General features: G+C 44.0%; 1 protein-coding gene across 2 annotated transcripts in view; it reads left to right on the plus strand.

Annotated features, from left to right (window-relative positions):
• The window catches only part of LOC102171874 (constitutive coactivator of PPAR-gamma-like protein 1), a 117,348-nt gene that overhangs the window by 35,619 nt on the left and 67,490 nt on the right, over positions 1-14,239 (plus strand). For both annotated transcript variants that reach the window (XM_005684175.3, XM_018052502.1), the window contains exons 4-5: positions 8,618-8,746; positions 9,495-9,591. In XM_005684175.3, the coding sequence (XP_005684232.3) occupies positions 8,618-8,746; positions 9,495-9,591 (226 nt within the window). The remainder of the gene's footprint in view (positions 1-8,617; positions 8,747-9,494; positions 9,592-14,239) is intronic.

Genomic DNA, 14,239 nt, shown 5'->3' on the forward strand with positions numbered 1-14,239 from the left:
ATGGTGTCCTTTGATAACTCTTCAGAGACTCAGGCACGGTCATGTACTAGAGTTTACCCACAGATAACTTGACTGCATGTTCTTTCTTTGTCTCCAGCGGTGTTTATTATACTGCAGCCTTCTATGGCGAGTCATACACTGGGTCTTCTCCCAGAAGAGTTCTGATTCTTATCTTACACTTAATATCCTTTTGTCTCTGTTGCTTCTATCTTTAGTATTCTCACAATACTTCACTCTTTCACCCACCCTGGGGCTGTCTGCCCATTTACTCGTTTCTTTCTTCCCTAGCTGGCCTGGACCTCTTGATGGGTCATCTCCAACCAGGTGTACCAGCATCACCCTTCTGTTGCTCCTTCTTCCATCTCACGCACCCAGCAGACTTCTCCAGCCTAGATTGTACTATCTAGAGAATATCTTGAGAACCGCACAGCTGATGGATGCCACTGCAAATTTATGATCTAAGTTAAAGAAGGATCTAAATAAATGAGGAAATGTATGTGTTTATGATTCAAAAGACTGTTGTTATATAGATTTACTACATCCTCATCAAAATCCACCCTGGAGAAGGGAACAGCTACCCACTCGAGTATTCTGACCTGGAGAATTCTGTGGACTGTATAGTCCATGGGCTTGCAAAGAGTCAGACATGACTGAATGATTTTCACTTCACTTTCACAGCAAAATCCAAGGAAGCTTTGTTTTAAAGTGGAAATTGAAAAGCAGGTTTTAAAATTCATGTGGAACTGCAAGGGACCTAGAAAAGCAACAAAGATGTTGAAAAGGAATAACAAATTTGAAGGACTTGCTGCTGCTGTTGCTAAGTTGCTTCAGTCATGTCTGACTCTATGCGATCCCATAGACAGCAGCCTACCAAGCTCCCCCGACCCTGGGATTCTCCAGGCAAGAACACTGGAGTGGGTTGCCATTTCCTTCTCCATTGAAGGACTTAGTGTTACCTAATTTCAGTATGACTTTAAAGCTATAATCAACTCAGTGTAGTACTGACATAAGGGTGTCGAATAGATCAATGGGACAGAGCAAGTTCAGAAATAAACGTGTATATACATGGTTAGTTACCTTTACCAGAAGTCCATAAGTAACTAAATGGGGAAAGGGTTAGTCTTTATAATAGCTGGATATTCATTTGCAAAAATTAGAAATATAAAAATTATTCTAGAAGAAAATATAAGAGAAGATCTTTATGACCCGGAGTTAGAGATTTGTTAGTTAAAAGAATGAAAAGCAAGCAACAACAGTGAATGGAGATAGAATTATGTTGTGCTATTTGCACAGTGTAATTCTTACCAGAGGACTTGTATTCAGAATATATAAAGAACAATACAATAATAAGACACACAACCCAACAACAAAGAAAAAGACGGGCAAAATTTTGAACAGACATTTTACAGAATATTCAATAAGCACGCAAGGAGATGCTCCATGCCATTAGGTCATGCAGATTAAAACCACCATGAGCTGCATTACTAACCACTAGAATGGGTGAAATTGAGGAGACAGATGATGAGAAGTGTCAGTACATGTCAACACCTGCAGCTCTGAGATGTGGCTGTTGGGAAGCAGAATCCAGAATGGTCACTTTGAAAACAGTCTGACAAAGTTTCTTACAAAGTTAAATATACCCCTGCCATATAACCCAGCAATCCCACAACTAGACATTTACTCATGAGGAATGAAATCCTCTGTTGACACACATGATTCAGTCTGAGTCTCTGGGCAGCTTTATCTATTGTAGTCTCAAAGACACTCGGCAGTAGTCAGCTGGTGAATGGATGAATAAATTGTGGCACAGTCTTACAGTGAAATGCTCATAGCAGAGAAAGGGACCAACTAATTTCTTACAGTATGTTTGAATCTTAAAGCATTATCTTAAGTGAAGAGTCGAAAACAAAGGAAATAGATTGGTCTTATGTAAAATCCTAGAAAAGGCAAAAGTATAGTGATAGATAGCAGGTTAGTGGTTGCCTGGGGCTATGATGGGAAGGGGAACAGGAAACTGTTTGAGGTGATGGAAAAATTGTATTTCATAATTGTGGTAGTGGCTTCACTAATTGGAGAAGGAAATGGCAACCCAAGCTATCAATATCAACAGTTAATCTTTTATTCTCCTTAATATTTATCTTAAACATTCATCATGTCTTCGGACCTCTCTTCACTTTCACACTGCTTTCTCTTAGAGAGAGGTCCTTTATCTAAGGATGATGAGAGTCCTCAGCTTCTCGTTCCCCTGTTTGCCGCCTTCTTCATCCAGGCTCACTTTACTTCCCTTTCCCAGCCTGAGACTAGGCTGTCCTGACATTCTTGAGCCTGTGTCACTGAATGCGTCTGGGGAGCCCTTCCTTGCCTCATCCGGTCAACTCCTTGCTCCTATGTAGACACTCCCACTTTTGGTCCTTGATCCTTAGTTTGTAAATGTGGTCTAGTCTCCCGTGTTCTCCTAACTCTCTTTTTTCATCCTCACATCTTCCAAGGGCAGTCTTCCATTGTTTCCCCAACAGCTTAACCCACCCTCACTGCTCGCTGTACCCCTCCCCACCTATTTCTAGCAGACACAGGTGGGTCTTTGTCCAAGGCTGTGGATTTGACAAATGATTTGTCAAGTGATTTGCAACCTCTTTGGAGCATTTGACAGCGTCAGTCATCCTGTTCTCTTCACCCTTCTGGGAAATTCCTGCCTTGATTCCCAGACCCCAACTTCATTCTATATTCCTTATTTCTGCACCCTTTCCTTGAGTCTCCTGTGAGCTGGCTGCCCTTGAGTGCATGTGCATTCCCTAGTGTCCATCTGTACCTTGCTGTAATCCTCACACTTTCTGGCATGTCTCATTTGCCTTCAAGGTTGTAAGTACCATCTCTGTGTTGATGATTCTCCAGTGTACTTCCTCCAGTGAGACCTCTTCCTTGAACTGCCGGGTGTATCCTACCATCCACTAAGTCATCTCCACTTGGGCACTCCACCTGTGCACCAAATTTGATGTTTCTAAAAATGTTATCACCCTGCCTGAATGGTTTTGTCTTCCTGTGTTATGTTTCTCAGCTAGTGATACCACTGTCCCTGTAGTCATCAGGTTAGAAATGGGGAATTAAATTTGATTCTTCCCCTCTCCGGGTCTAGCTCATCTGACCTTTCCCAGCTTGCTCACCTTGTCCTTCTCTACCACCTGCGTTTATTGTCACTTGAGTTTGAGCAGGAGCCGCTAATGTTCCCTCCTTTGCTCCTTCGCCTTCATGCCTGTCCTCCATGTGTCTGACACCAGGGCTGATCTCATACCTCCCCTGTTGACAGTGTTTCTGTAGTTCCTTTCATCGACAACAGGAGTTTGGATTTCATGGATCTCTTGGGCGGTGGGAGGAGCTGGGAGGGCTACTGTTGTGTTGCCAACTTCTAATTTTTCTAAATAAGAATGTTAGAAGAACAAGGAGCTTGCTATCGACCATCATTTTACAGAAAAGGACATTTAATGCTAAAAGAGGCCTAATTTAGAAGACGACTAGGCCAGAGTGTAGTGGTCAGGTGTGCAGTCTGCGGGTCGGGTAGTGGCCCAGCTACTCACCTTGTTGGCTCCTATGGGTGCCTTAATGAGCTTCTGTCAAATGGGAAGTACGTTTAAGAGTATACCTCACAGCATTCTTTTGTGGATTAAATGAAGCGATGCCTGCCAAAAGCAGTGTGTGGCATACAGTCTAGAGGAACTCAGTCACAGGACCTTGCAGCCCCAGCTGGATGCAGACACTTCTACAGGAGGGAGCCCAAGTCTGCCCGCCTTTCCTTCAGAGCCTCCGGGGACCCTTGCTCACAAAGTGTGATGAAACTTTTCTTTGTTTACAGTTAACACTTTAAACTCAAATCTGTTGAAGTCTTCGGTGTTTCTGCATAACAGTTTCCACGTGCAGAGCTCTCGTTTAGCATTGTGTGTGATTATTGCATTTTAGCATCCTTTTCAAGCTTGATGGTGGTAGTGGTAAAGAACCTGCTTGCCAGTGTAGGACACGAAAGAGATGATGTGGGTTCAATCCTTTGGTCAGGAAGATCCTGTAGAGGAGGGCATGTCACCCGCTCTAGTGTTCTTGCCTGGAGAAGCCCATGGACAGAGAAGCCTGGTGGGCTATGGTCCATAGGATCACAAAGAGTCAGACGTGACTGAAGCAACCTAGCATGCACACATGTATAAGATATTGATTCTTGTCATAACTTTTTAAGAATCTCAAGGCATAGCCACTGGTAGGTACCTAATGATTATGGTGTTTAAGTGTTTTCCTTACTTTTGACTCTTCTAGAAACTACTAGGCTTCAGGGTGTGTTCAATGATGCAGTGGTTGGTGGGCTTATTACAACAAACTGCCTTAGCCCCCTCACATAACTCTTTTCATTGGTCTGGGGGCGCCAAGGCTGCACTCAGTTGGATCTCAGGGCTATGCTTTGAGAATCACAGAGGATGCAGAAACCTTTCTACCGCCTCATCTGGGCCATGATTTTCCTCCAGGCTCTCCACTGAGTTGGCCCGCATTTTTTTCTGCAATAAGAATATGAGCTTCTTGAAGTCGAGTACTGGGGAGCTGCTCCATGTTCTCATTTCTAGAACAATGCCTTACTCACAAGTGAATGTTGATCAAATCAGGTTTCTAGTTTTCTTCCCGAAAATTGCCAAAATCATTTCCACGTTGCTGTTTTCCAAATGGCAATGAAGTGGGTCAGGTTTTTCTGCTTCAGCAATGATGTTAAGCAAGAGAGTTCCAGAAAAACATCTATTTCTGCTTTATTGACTGTGCCAAAGCCTTTGACTGTGTGGATCACAATAAACTGTGGAAAAGTCTGAAAGAGATGAGAATACCAGGCCACCTGACTTGCCTTTTGAGAAACCTGTATACAGGTCAGGAAGCAACAGTTAGAACTGGACATGGAACAACAGACTGGTTCCAAATAGGAAAAGGAGTACATCAAGGCTGTATATTGTCACCCTGCTTATTTAACTTATATGTAGAGTACATCCAGAGAAGGCAGTGGCAACCCATTCCAGTATTCTTGCCTGGAGAATCCCATGGATGGAGGAGCCTGGTAGGCTGTAGTCTATGGGGTCGCGGAGAGTTGGATATGACTGAACGACTTCACTTTCACTTTTCACTTTCATGCATTGGAGAAGGAAATGGCAACCCACTCCAGTGTTCTTGCCTGGAGAATCCCAGGGACAATGGAGCCTGGTGGGCTGCCATCTATGGGGTTGTGCAGAGTTGGACAGGACTGAAGCGACGCAGCAGCAGCAGCAGCAGCAGCAGCAGAGTACATCATGAGAAACACTGGGCTGGATGAAGCACAAACTGGAATCAAGATTGCCGGGAGAAATGTCAATAACCTCAGATATGCAGATGACACCACCCTTATGGCAGAAATGCAAAGAAGAACTAAAGAGCATCTTGATGAAAGTGAAAGAGAAGAGTGGAAAAGTTGGCTTAAAGCTCAACATTCAGAAAACTAAGATCATGGCATCTGGTCCCATCACTTCATGGCAAATAGATGGGGGAACAGTGGCTGACTTTTTTTTTCTGGGCTCCAGAATCACTGCAGATGATGATTGCAGCCATAAATTAAAAGACGCTTACTCCTTGAAAGGAAAGTTATGACCAACCTAGACAGCATATTCAAAAGCAGAGACATTTCTTTGTCAACAAAGGTCCATCTAGTCAAGGCTATGGTTTTTCCAGTGGTCATGTATGGTTGTGAGAGTTGGACTGTAAAGAAAACTGAGTGCTGAAGAATTGATACTTTTGAACTGTGGTGTTGGAGAAGACTCTTGAGAGTCCCTTGGACTGCAAGGAGATCCAACCAGTCCATCCTAAAGGAAATCAGTCCTGGGTGTCCATTGGAAGGACTGATGTTGAAGCTGAAACTCCAGTACTTTGGCCACCTGATGCAAAGAGCTGACTCATTGGAAAAGACCCTGATGCTGGTATGGTTGAGGGCAGGAGGAGAAGGGGACGACAGAGGATGAGATGGTTGGATGGCATCACCAACTCAATGGGCATGGGTTTGGGTGGACCCGAGGAGTTGGTGATGGACAGGGAGGCCTGGCGTGCTGCAGTCCTTGGGGTCGCAAAGAGTCGGACACAACTGAGCGACTAAACTGAACTGTGTTCATACTGAGTTGCATTTAAAAAGCAGTCAAGAGATAGTTTGGGAGCAGTAGCACCAACAGTCTCAGAGGAAGATGTGGCTGCTCACCCTGAGCTGGATTTGGAAGGCTGGATTGGGAATGAAGCTGGGCGAGTGAGGAGGGGGTGAGGTGTGAGCGAAGAGTCTGTTCCAAAGGAAATTATAAAGGATATAGTTGACGGTGGTGTTAAATTAGCCGCTCAGAAGGATTCAGGGGTCCTCTAATGACAGGATCTGTTCGCTTCAAGGATTTCATAGCCTTAATGTTGTAGAAGGTGGGGATAGAGAAGACAAGGAGTCCATAGGAACAAAAGCGACAGGCTGTCCTTTTCATTTGAGGTGGGATGGGGCAGGGTGCGCCTGCCTAGTCTGTTGTGCATCCCCTGGGAGAGGCTGCCTGCACCATCCCTTTAGCTCCCACCTCCTGGAGAAAAGCCCTTTTCATATTGTGGACATTTTTATTTCTAATAGACCCTTGTTCTCACTATGTTAATTGTCATTTGTTCTCTATATAAGCTCTTTCTGCAATGGCTGGCTTTTCCAGTACTTTGTGCAGCATGATGAGGTAACCATAGCCTTTCAGACTGCCAAGGCATGTTCTGTGGCTAACTAGCCTCAAACTGTAGTCAGAGACAGAAGGTTGAGGCTCAGAGAAGGGGTCATCCAGGGGCCTCAAGTCTGGTGGCCATTGCAGGCTGTCCCCTTCCCTGTAGTGTGTGCTCACTGAGAGTGAAATGTTGATGGTAGGAGGGCTCAGGGTTTCTCTTCTGGCTTCTCATTCCTGGGGCTGCCAGCAACTGGCCCTCCTCCCTGCCCTGGCTGTGGGACTGCTGAACACCCCAAAAGACAGGGAGTGGACAGAGCTTCCATTTCTCCCAGACTGACTGGAATGTGCTGTTCCAGGGACCTTTTCACCGTGGAACATGTGTATGTCAATAATTTTTCATTCTGCAGAGGGGGAATTGGGTTTCTAGGAATGTGCTTGTGGTCTGCAGCCATGGACATCTTACTAGTTCCTTGGAGTTCATTATGATGGAATTGACCTTTATCAAACACTGACCAGAACAAGGAGACAAACCATCCTCTAGGAGACAGAGCAGCTAATATTTTTCAAACATGGAAAACATTATTTTAAAAAAAAGATTGCTTTTCCAAAATGAAATTGAATATACTTTTGTGCATCTGAAAATTTGTGTGTACTGTAATACTGTAATAATCTTATTTTTCCAGAGGTTCTTCCATTCTGTTTACGTTGAGTTTCTCTGATTTTCTTCTTTTTTCTTTCAATTTTTCCTCTGTTATTTCTATTTGGTGTCTTAAAATATCACAAAGTTAATAATCTTACAGTTATAGAGATCACAACCAGAGTGGGTCTCACTGGGCTAAAAGCAAGGTGTGAGAGGGCCACGTTTCTTCCGGAGGCTCCCGGGAGAGTGTTTCCTGCCTTTTTAGCTTCTGTAGGTGCTGAATTCTGTGGCTCATGGCCCTTCCTTCGTCATCAAAGCTGTCAGTGGCCAGTAGAGTCCTGCACCCCCTCGTGTATGAAGCCTGCTCCTCTGCCTTCCTTTCTACATTAGAGGCCCTGTGATGACACTGGGCCCAGCTGCATCATCCAGGGTACCAGACTGGCCTGAGGTTAGCAGTCTGCCCACCTCTTCCCTCCTGCTGTGTAAGGTACCACATATAGGTGTGGTGGGCAGGAGTGCACAGCTCTGAAACCACAACACTGGCCTTTAGAAGTTTTTGCCATCTTATTTATCTTTATGATCTTTGTGACTAAATAGGACATAAAACATCATTTCATACTATCATTAAATTAAAAAAAATGTATAAACAAAGTTCGTATGTGATTCATCTTTGTTTCTAAGAATATAGGCATACCTTAATTTTGCTAAATCAAGGTATCTTTGTTTCTACATGTATTTTTTTTTAAGTTTTCATGAAAAAGTCTAAAAGAAACATTTAAAAAAATATTTCCTTACCATTTCCTGGTGTCAAGTGTAAAATATTCCTACACTTTATTCCGTGTGTCTTTCACCAGATGTGTCCCTTAGCACTCAGGGATACTGTTTTCCATCCATTCCAAACTGACCTTGGCTCTCAGTGGACTGGGGAGCTTGGGGCTACATAGCCTCCGGCTGGCTGGTGTTGAAAAATGAGGGGCACCTGTGGCCCAGGGCCTCTGTGCTGTGCTCACGTGAGCAGGTTGCAGACATCTCTGAAGTGATTGAAGGCTGTCAGATGCTTTTTAACATAGTCAGGTTGAAGCCGCTGAGTTGTATTTCAACAATTGAAAGGGAGATCCAGGGCTTAACCCTCAGACTTTCAAAGTCTAAGGGACAAGAACTTACAAATTGATGATAAGGAGGCCCTTCTAAGGAAAGCATTACCTGTAGTTTCTGGGGCCCGTGTTTGGAATTAGTGTATTGACACGTGTGCTTGTTTTTTTAGGTCCGGGCCCACCAGCTGGTCTTGCCACCGTGCGATGTGGTGATCAAGGCTGTGGCTGACTATGTTCGCAACATCCAGGATACCTCGGACTTGGATGCCATAGCTAAAGATGTTTTCCAGCATTCTCAGGTAGAAATGCAAGCTCTTGGGTAGTGCTTTATGCTCTGGTGTGTGCTGAATTAGGAAGGGTCTTGAGAGGCACACATCAGCCATGCCCAAGAGGGCTTCCAGCTGTCAGGCCTCGGTGCCAGCCAGGAGGGCTGGCCCCTTACCTAGCTTCTCCAGCCTCCCCTCCAGCCTGCACAGAGGTAGACAAATAGTAAGGCCTCTGCTGCTCCTAGATCCTCCATCATAATTCAGTGGGATTTCTACTAAGACAGACGTATCAAATAGCAAACAGAATTGTGATCTCTGATTTGTCCATCCCTCCAAGTGATGGTCAGGGATTTCTTCTTCCTTTTTTGGAAAGTAAGGAATTCAGGGGAGGTTGGACTTTAGTAGAAGCAGTGAAGTTTGTGTGACTTCCTATTTGCTCTCTGAAGCGCTAAATTTGTACCTTCGCTTTGCTAGAGATGGAAAGTAAAACCTTTGCAGGTAGCATCAGAGACCTTGCCAAGGGAAAGTTGAGGACTGCATCGCAGAACTCAGGTCTCCTGAGTGCCATGTCAGACTCTGATAAGTACGGTGTTCTAAGAGAATTAATGTTTAACTTGTTTCTTTAATGATAATCTGTTGATTTTCCTTAACGGTTTTAATGTTTATTCTAAACTCTCGTCTAGCTTTAAAGGCTATAGACTTATCCATGTGTTGAATTATATTAATATACAGACTACCAGTGGCATACTAATTTACAAAGGTTTTCCTGCATTTGTTTCAGTCTAGAACAGATGACAAAGTTATTCGATTTAAGAGAGCAATTGGATATTATTCAGCGACTAGCAAGCCTATGGCATTTCACCCACCACATTACTTAGGTAAGTAATTCGAGGCCTCTGTGATGCTAACCATGCAGTAACCAAAGAGATTTAAATATTCAGCCAATAATCTCATGAGTTTATTGTTTTGAAATAAGATTTCTATCATTATACAAATAAGTACTAGCAGAATTTCCTGGGTAGACTCAGTAGTAACACTTCCTGGAAGTGTTGAAAAGCAAGAGCAAACTTATGAGACTTAAGAGATTGGAAGAAAAAGGATGCAGTCATAAGGACTAAGGCTGGCAGTAATGGTGATGCTTAAATCTGTGTCTGTGAGGTGTGGGCTTATAGAGTGCACCAGGGACACAGAAGACCTACCCGATCTTTAGGTGCCTTCAGCACAGTGGATTGATGTCTCCTCTTTGTTGCCTTTTTTTGGCAAAAGATCAGATTTCTCTTAGAGAGTTGAAATTGGGGAATTAAAAACAATTGTAAACTGCCTGAAGGCTGCTTGATAGTAGATATCTCATGGGAGGTTGTAAAGCACTAACCCTAAGTACCAACCTCCTTCCTAAGTCAGATTGCATTTTTTAGGGTCCAGATCAGTAAAGCTGTGAGAAATCATCCTGCTACTTGTTGTTTCAGTTGTGCTTATTTTATATAATGAGACTGTCAAGAGGAATGAGACTTTTAACTGATTTCATATTTACTCTGCGGTTGAAAATATTCCTAACAGTGTCCTTTGCATGATAGTATTCACTCACCCATTTAAGCACAGTGTGACTGTGCTGTGTATGGGGTTGGTGGGGGCGGGGGGGACGATACAGATACAGGTAAGTGCTGGCTTTTGATGGCAGTCTCTGTGCATGGGTAACAACAAGTGCGTATGGATTGTGACTATGGACAAGTGAATATGTTGTGTGATCGAGGAGGGTACAGGCCATTTCATCTGATGACCCAGTTTCCCGTCGTGGGATACCCACCCCCCTGTCCCTAGCCATGTCTTTTCTTCCCAGCAGTCAGAGTAGTGTTTAAAAATGTCAGTCAGCCTGTTCCATTCCTCTTGTGCTTGTAACAAACTCCCAACTGCATACCTGCTTCCTCCCCCCACATCAAGCTCCTTCTCTTGCTGGCCTCTGCCCCTCACCTTCCAGGCCCTGCCGTCTTTCCTGTGTGAAATGTACGACACTGGCTCCTGCTGTGGGGTTTTGGCACTGGCTGTGGACCTAGAGCTCTCTCCCCCTGACTTCCTGTGTGTGGGGCATTCCCATTTCTATTGTCCAAGCTTCACTGTCACCTTTCTTGGCTCCACTAGGCCATCCTGTCAAATGATTCTCTGCACATCTCCTCAGACACACCCTCCCAACCCCTAAGAGTGTCAGGGGTCCAGGGATGGACAACCCCACGATCTCAGCTGCCACCTTCATCCTTTACAGGAGTGGGGAAATATTTGCCCAAATGACTTAATCCGTGAAGAGCTGTTGAATCAGGAGAGTGAAATGATGTAACTTAAGGTTACTCTTGGAAAGGCGGACAGGTAGTGCTGGGCGGGGGGACTCGATACCACGTGTCTCTTCAGTTAACGTGAGATATAACAGGGGCAGATGGTGGTGGCTGGGTTTTACTGCTGGCACAGGAATAGATGCTGTTGAGACAGGTGAGTGGCCGGAGTACTGATGCCAGGTTGTGGACATCTCTTTCCCGTTGCCTCCTGGCTTCGTTTTTCCTGTTTTATTAAAATGGGATACTTATGTTAATATTGAAAGGGCAAGTATAGGTAAAGTGCTTTAATGAGTGCTTGTTACAAGCAGATACTGTCATTTTTATTCTTGTAGGAAGGATGACTGGCAAAAGCTCTTAATGTTGAATGATCAAGTAGCCTGAAAGAAGTTAACACAAAGACATACTTGGTACCTCATATATCTGTAGTGATGTTCTAGATCTTATATGACAGTTGTACTTTAAACATTCATTATAATATACTTGGGACTGGGCTTCCCAGGTGGCTCATTTTGGTAAAGAATCTGCCTCCAGTGCAAGAGATACAGGAAACTCAGATTTGACTCTGGGCTGGAAATATCCCCTGAAGGAGGAAATGGTAACCCACTCCAGTATTCCTGCCTGGAGAATGCAATGGACAGAGGAGCCTGGTGGGCTACAGTCCATGCGGTTGTGCAGAATTGGATATGACTGAAGTGACTGAGCATGCACATGTGGTTGGGACTAGAGCATTTATTAGTAGGAAGGAAAATAGGTGGGAGAAGGATAGAGACAGGATAGATTGACTTACCATTTGGCATTGACCTGAGCTGATAACAGTTTGGAAGATGTTCTGAAGAGGAAGATGAGTTTCAAATTAGGTTTAAATTTGAGCTTCTTAAAAATATATACTGTTCTGTAAAGTGCTTTCATGTTCTTATTAAATCATCAAAGGACATTATGGGTTAAGTATTTTATAAAAGAAGTTAATAGTCTTAGAATTCTCTTTCACTTTCACTCAGTGGTTTATGGAGAACAGTGGTGTAATTGGTAAAGAACTGGGGATATTTAGAATGATGTTTTCTAGTAGGTTAATGTAGGTGATAACCACCTACAACATCCTTCTATAAAGCATTTCCTATTGCTTCTGACTATTGCAGTGATCGTAATTGTACAGCAAGGGACTTAGCAAAGCACAGGCACAGATAGTTTGGGACAGTGTAGAGTTCAGTATATGACCATATATGGAAATTGAGAGAGGGTGAGGCAAGATTGGGAAGGAAGGTTTATTTCAAGCAGAACCAGCAGAAACAGATAAATGTAAAAATCAGTATTTTTTTTTTCCTGATAAGTATAAAGAAGCAAAAGTATCTGGAAATGGTGCTCACTGGTTTTTGGCTCTATGTGCTGTTGTTGTTGTTTAATCACTGACTCTTTGCAACCCCCACTGACTCTGTAGCACACCAGGCCTCCCTGTTCTTCACCATCTCCTGAAGTTTGCCTAAGTTCATGTCCATTGCATCAGTGATGCCATCCAGCTACCTCATCCTCTGATGCCTTCTCTTCCTTCTGCCCTCAGTCTTTCCCAGCATCAGGAATTTTTCCAGTGAGTCGGCTGTTGGTATCAGGTGACCAGAATCCTGGAGCTTCAGCTTCAGCATCAGTCCTTCCAGTGAGTTTTCAGGGTAGATTTCCCTTAAGATTGACTGGTTTGATCTCTTTGCTGTCCAGGGGACTCTCAAGAGTCTTCTCCAGCACCACAGTTTGAAGGCATCAATTCTTTGGTGCTCTGCCTTCTTTATGGTCCAGCTCTCACAATCGTACATGACCACTGGAAAGACCATAACCTTGACTGTGTATGGAGCTGTGCCGGCAAAGTGATGTCCTTACTTTGGACACCATGTCTAAGGTTTGTCATAGCTTTCCTGCCAGGAAGCAGTCGTCTTCTGGTTTCATGGCTGCAGTCACCGTCTGCAGTGATTTTACAGTCCACAAGAAGGAAATCTGGCACGACTTTCACCTTTCACCCTTCTATTTGCCATGAAGTAGTGGGGCCAGGATCTTAGTTTTTGAAATATTTAGTTTTAAGCTGGCTTTTTCACTCCCCTCCTTCTTCCTCACAAGAGAGTCTTTAGTTCCACTTCGCTTTCTGTCATTGGAGTGGTATCATCCGCATATCTGAGGTTATTGGTGCTTCTCCTGCCTGTCTAGATTCCAGCTTGTAACTCATACAGCCCAACATTTCTCATGATGTGCTCAGCGTATAGGTAGGTTAAATAGAGTGACAGCAGACAGCCCTGTTATACTCCTTTCTCAATCATGAACCAATCAGTTTGTTCCATACAGAATCTTAACTTGCTTCTTGACCCACATACAGGTTTCTCACGAGACAGGTAAGATGATCTGGTATTCCCATCTCTTTAAGAGTTTTCCACAGTTTGTTATGAGCTACACAGTCAAAGGCTTTAGGTAGATGCTTTTCTGGTATTCCCTTGCTTTTTCTGTGATACAGCGGATATTGATAATTTGATCTCTGGTTCCTCTGCCTTTTCTAAACCCAGCTTGGACTTCTGAAAGTTCATTGTTCGTGTAATGCTAAAGCCTAGAACGCAAGATTTTAAGCATGACCTCACTAGCATGGGAGGTCCCTGGTGGCTTAGCTGGTAAAGAATCCACCTGCAATGTGGAAGACCTGGGTTCAGTCCCTGGTTTGGAAAGATCCCCTGGAGAAGGGAAAGGCTACCCACTCCAGAATTTCATGAACTGTTCATGGGGTTGCAAAGAATCGAACAGGACTGAGTGACTTTCACTTTCACTTTACTAGCATGGGAGATGAGTGCGATTGTCCGATGGCTTGAACATTAGTACTACGCTTCTTGGGAATTGGGATGAGGATTGACCTTTTCCAGTCCTGTGGTCACTGCTGGGTCTTCCAGACTTGCTGACATATTGAGTGCAACACATTGATAGCATCATCCTTTAGGGTGTTGAATAGCTCTACTGGAATTCCATCACATCCATCAGCTTTATTGATAGCAGTGCTTCCTAAGACCCACTTAACTTCACGCTCCAGAATGTCTGGCCGTCGGTGACAGACCACACCATCATAGTTATCCAGTTCATTAAGATCTTTTTGTACGTCCTTCCATGTATTCCCTTTATCTCTTCTGATCTCTTCAGCATCTACTAGGTCTCTGCCATTTCTGTCCTTTATTGTGCCCATCTT

Source organism: Capra hircus, chromosome 8, assembly GCF_001704415.2.
Source record: "Capra hircus breed San Clemente chromosome 8, ASM170441v1, whole genome shotgun sequence".
NCBI classification, from domain to species: domain Eukaryota; kingdom Metazoa; phylum Chordata; class Mammalia; order Artiodactyla; family Bovidae; genus Capra; species Capra hircus.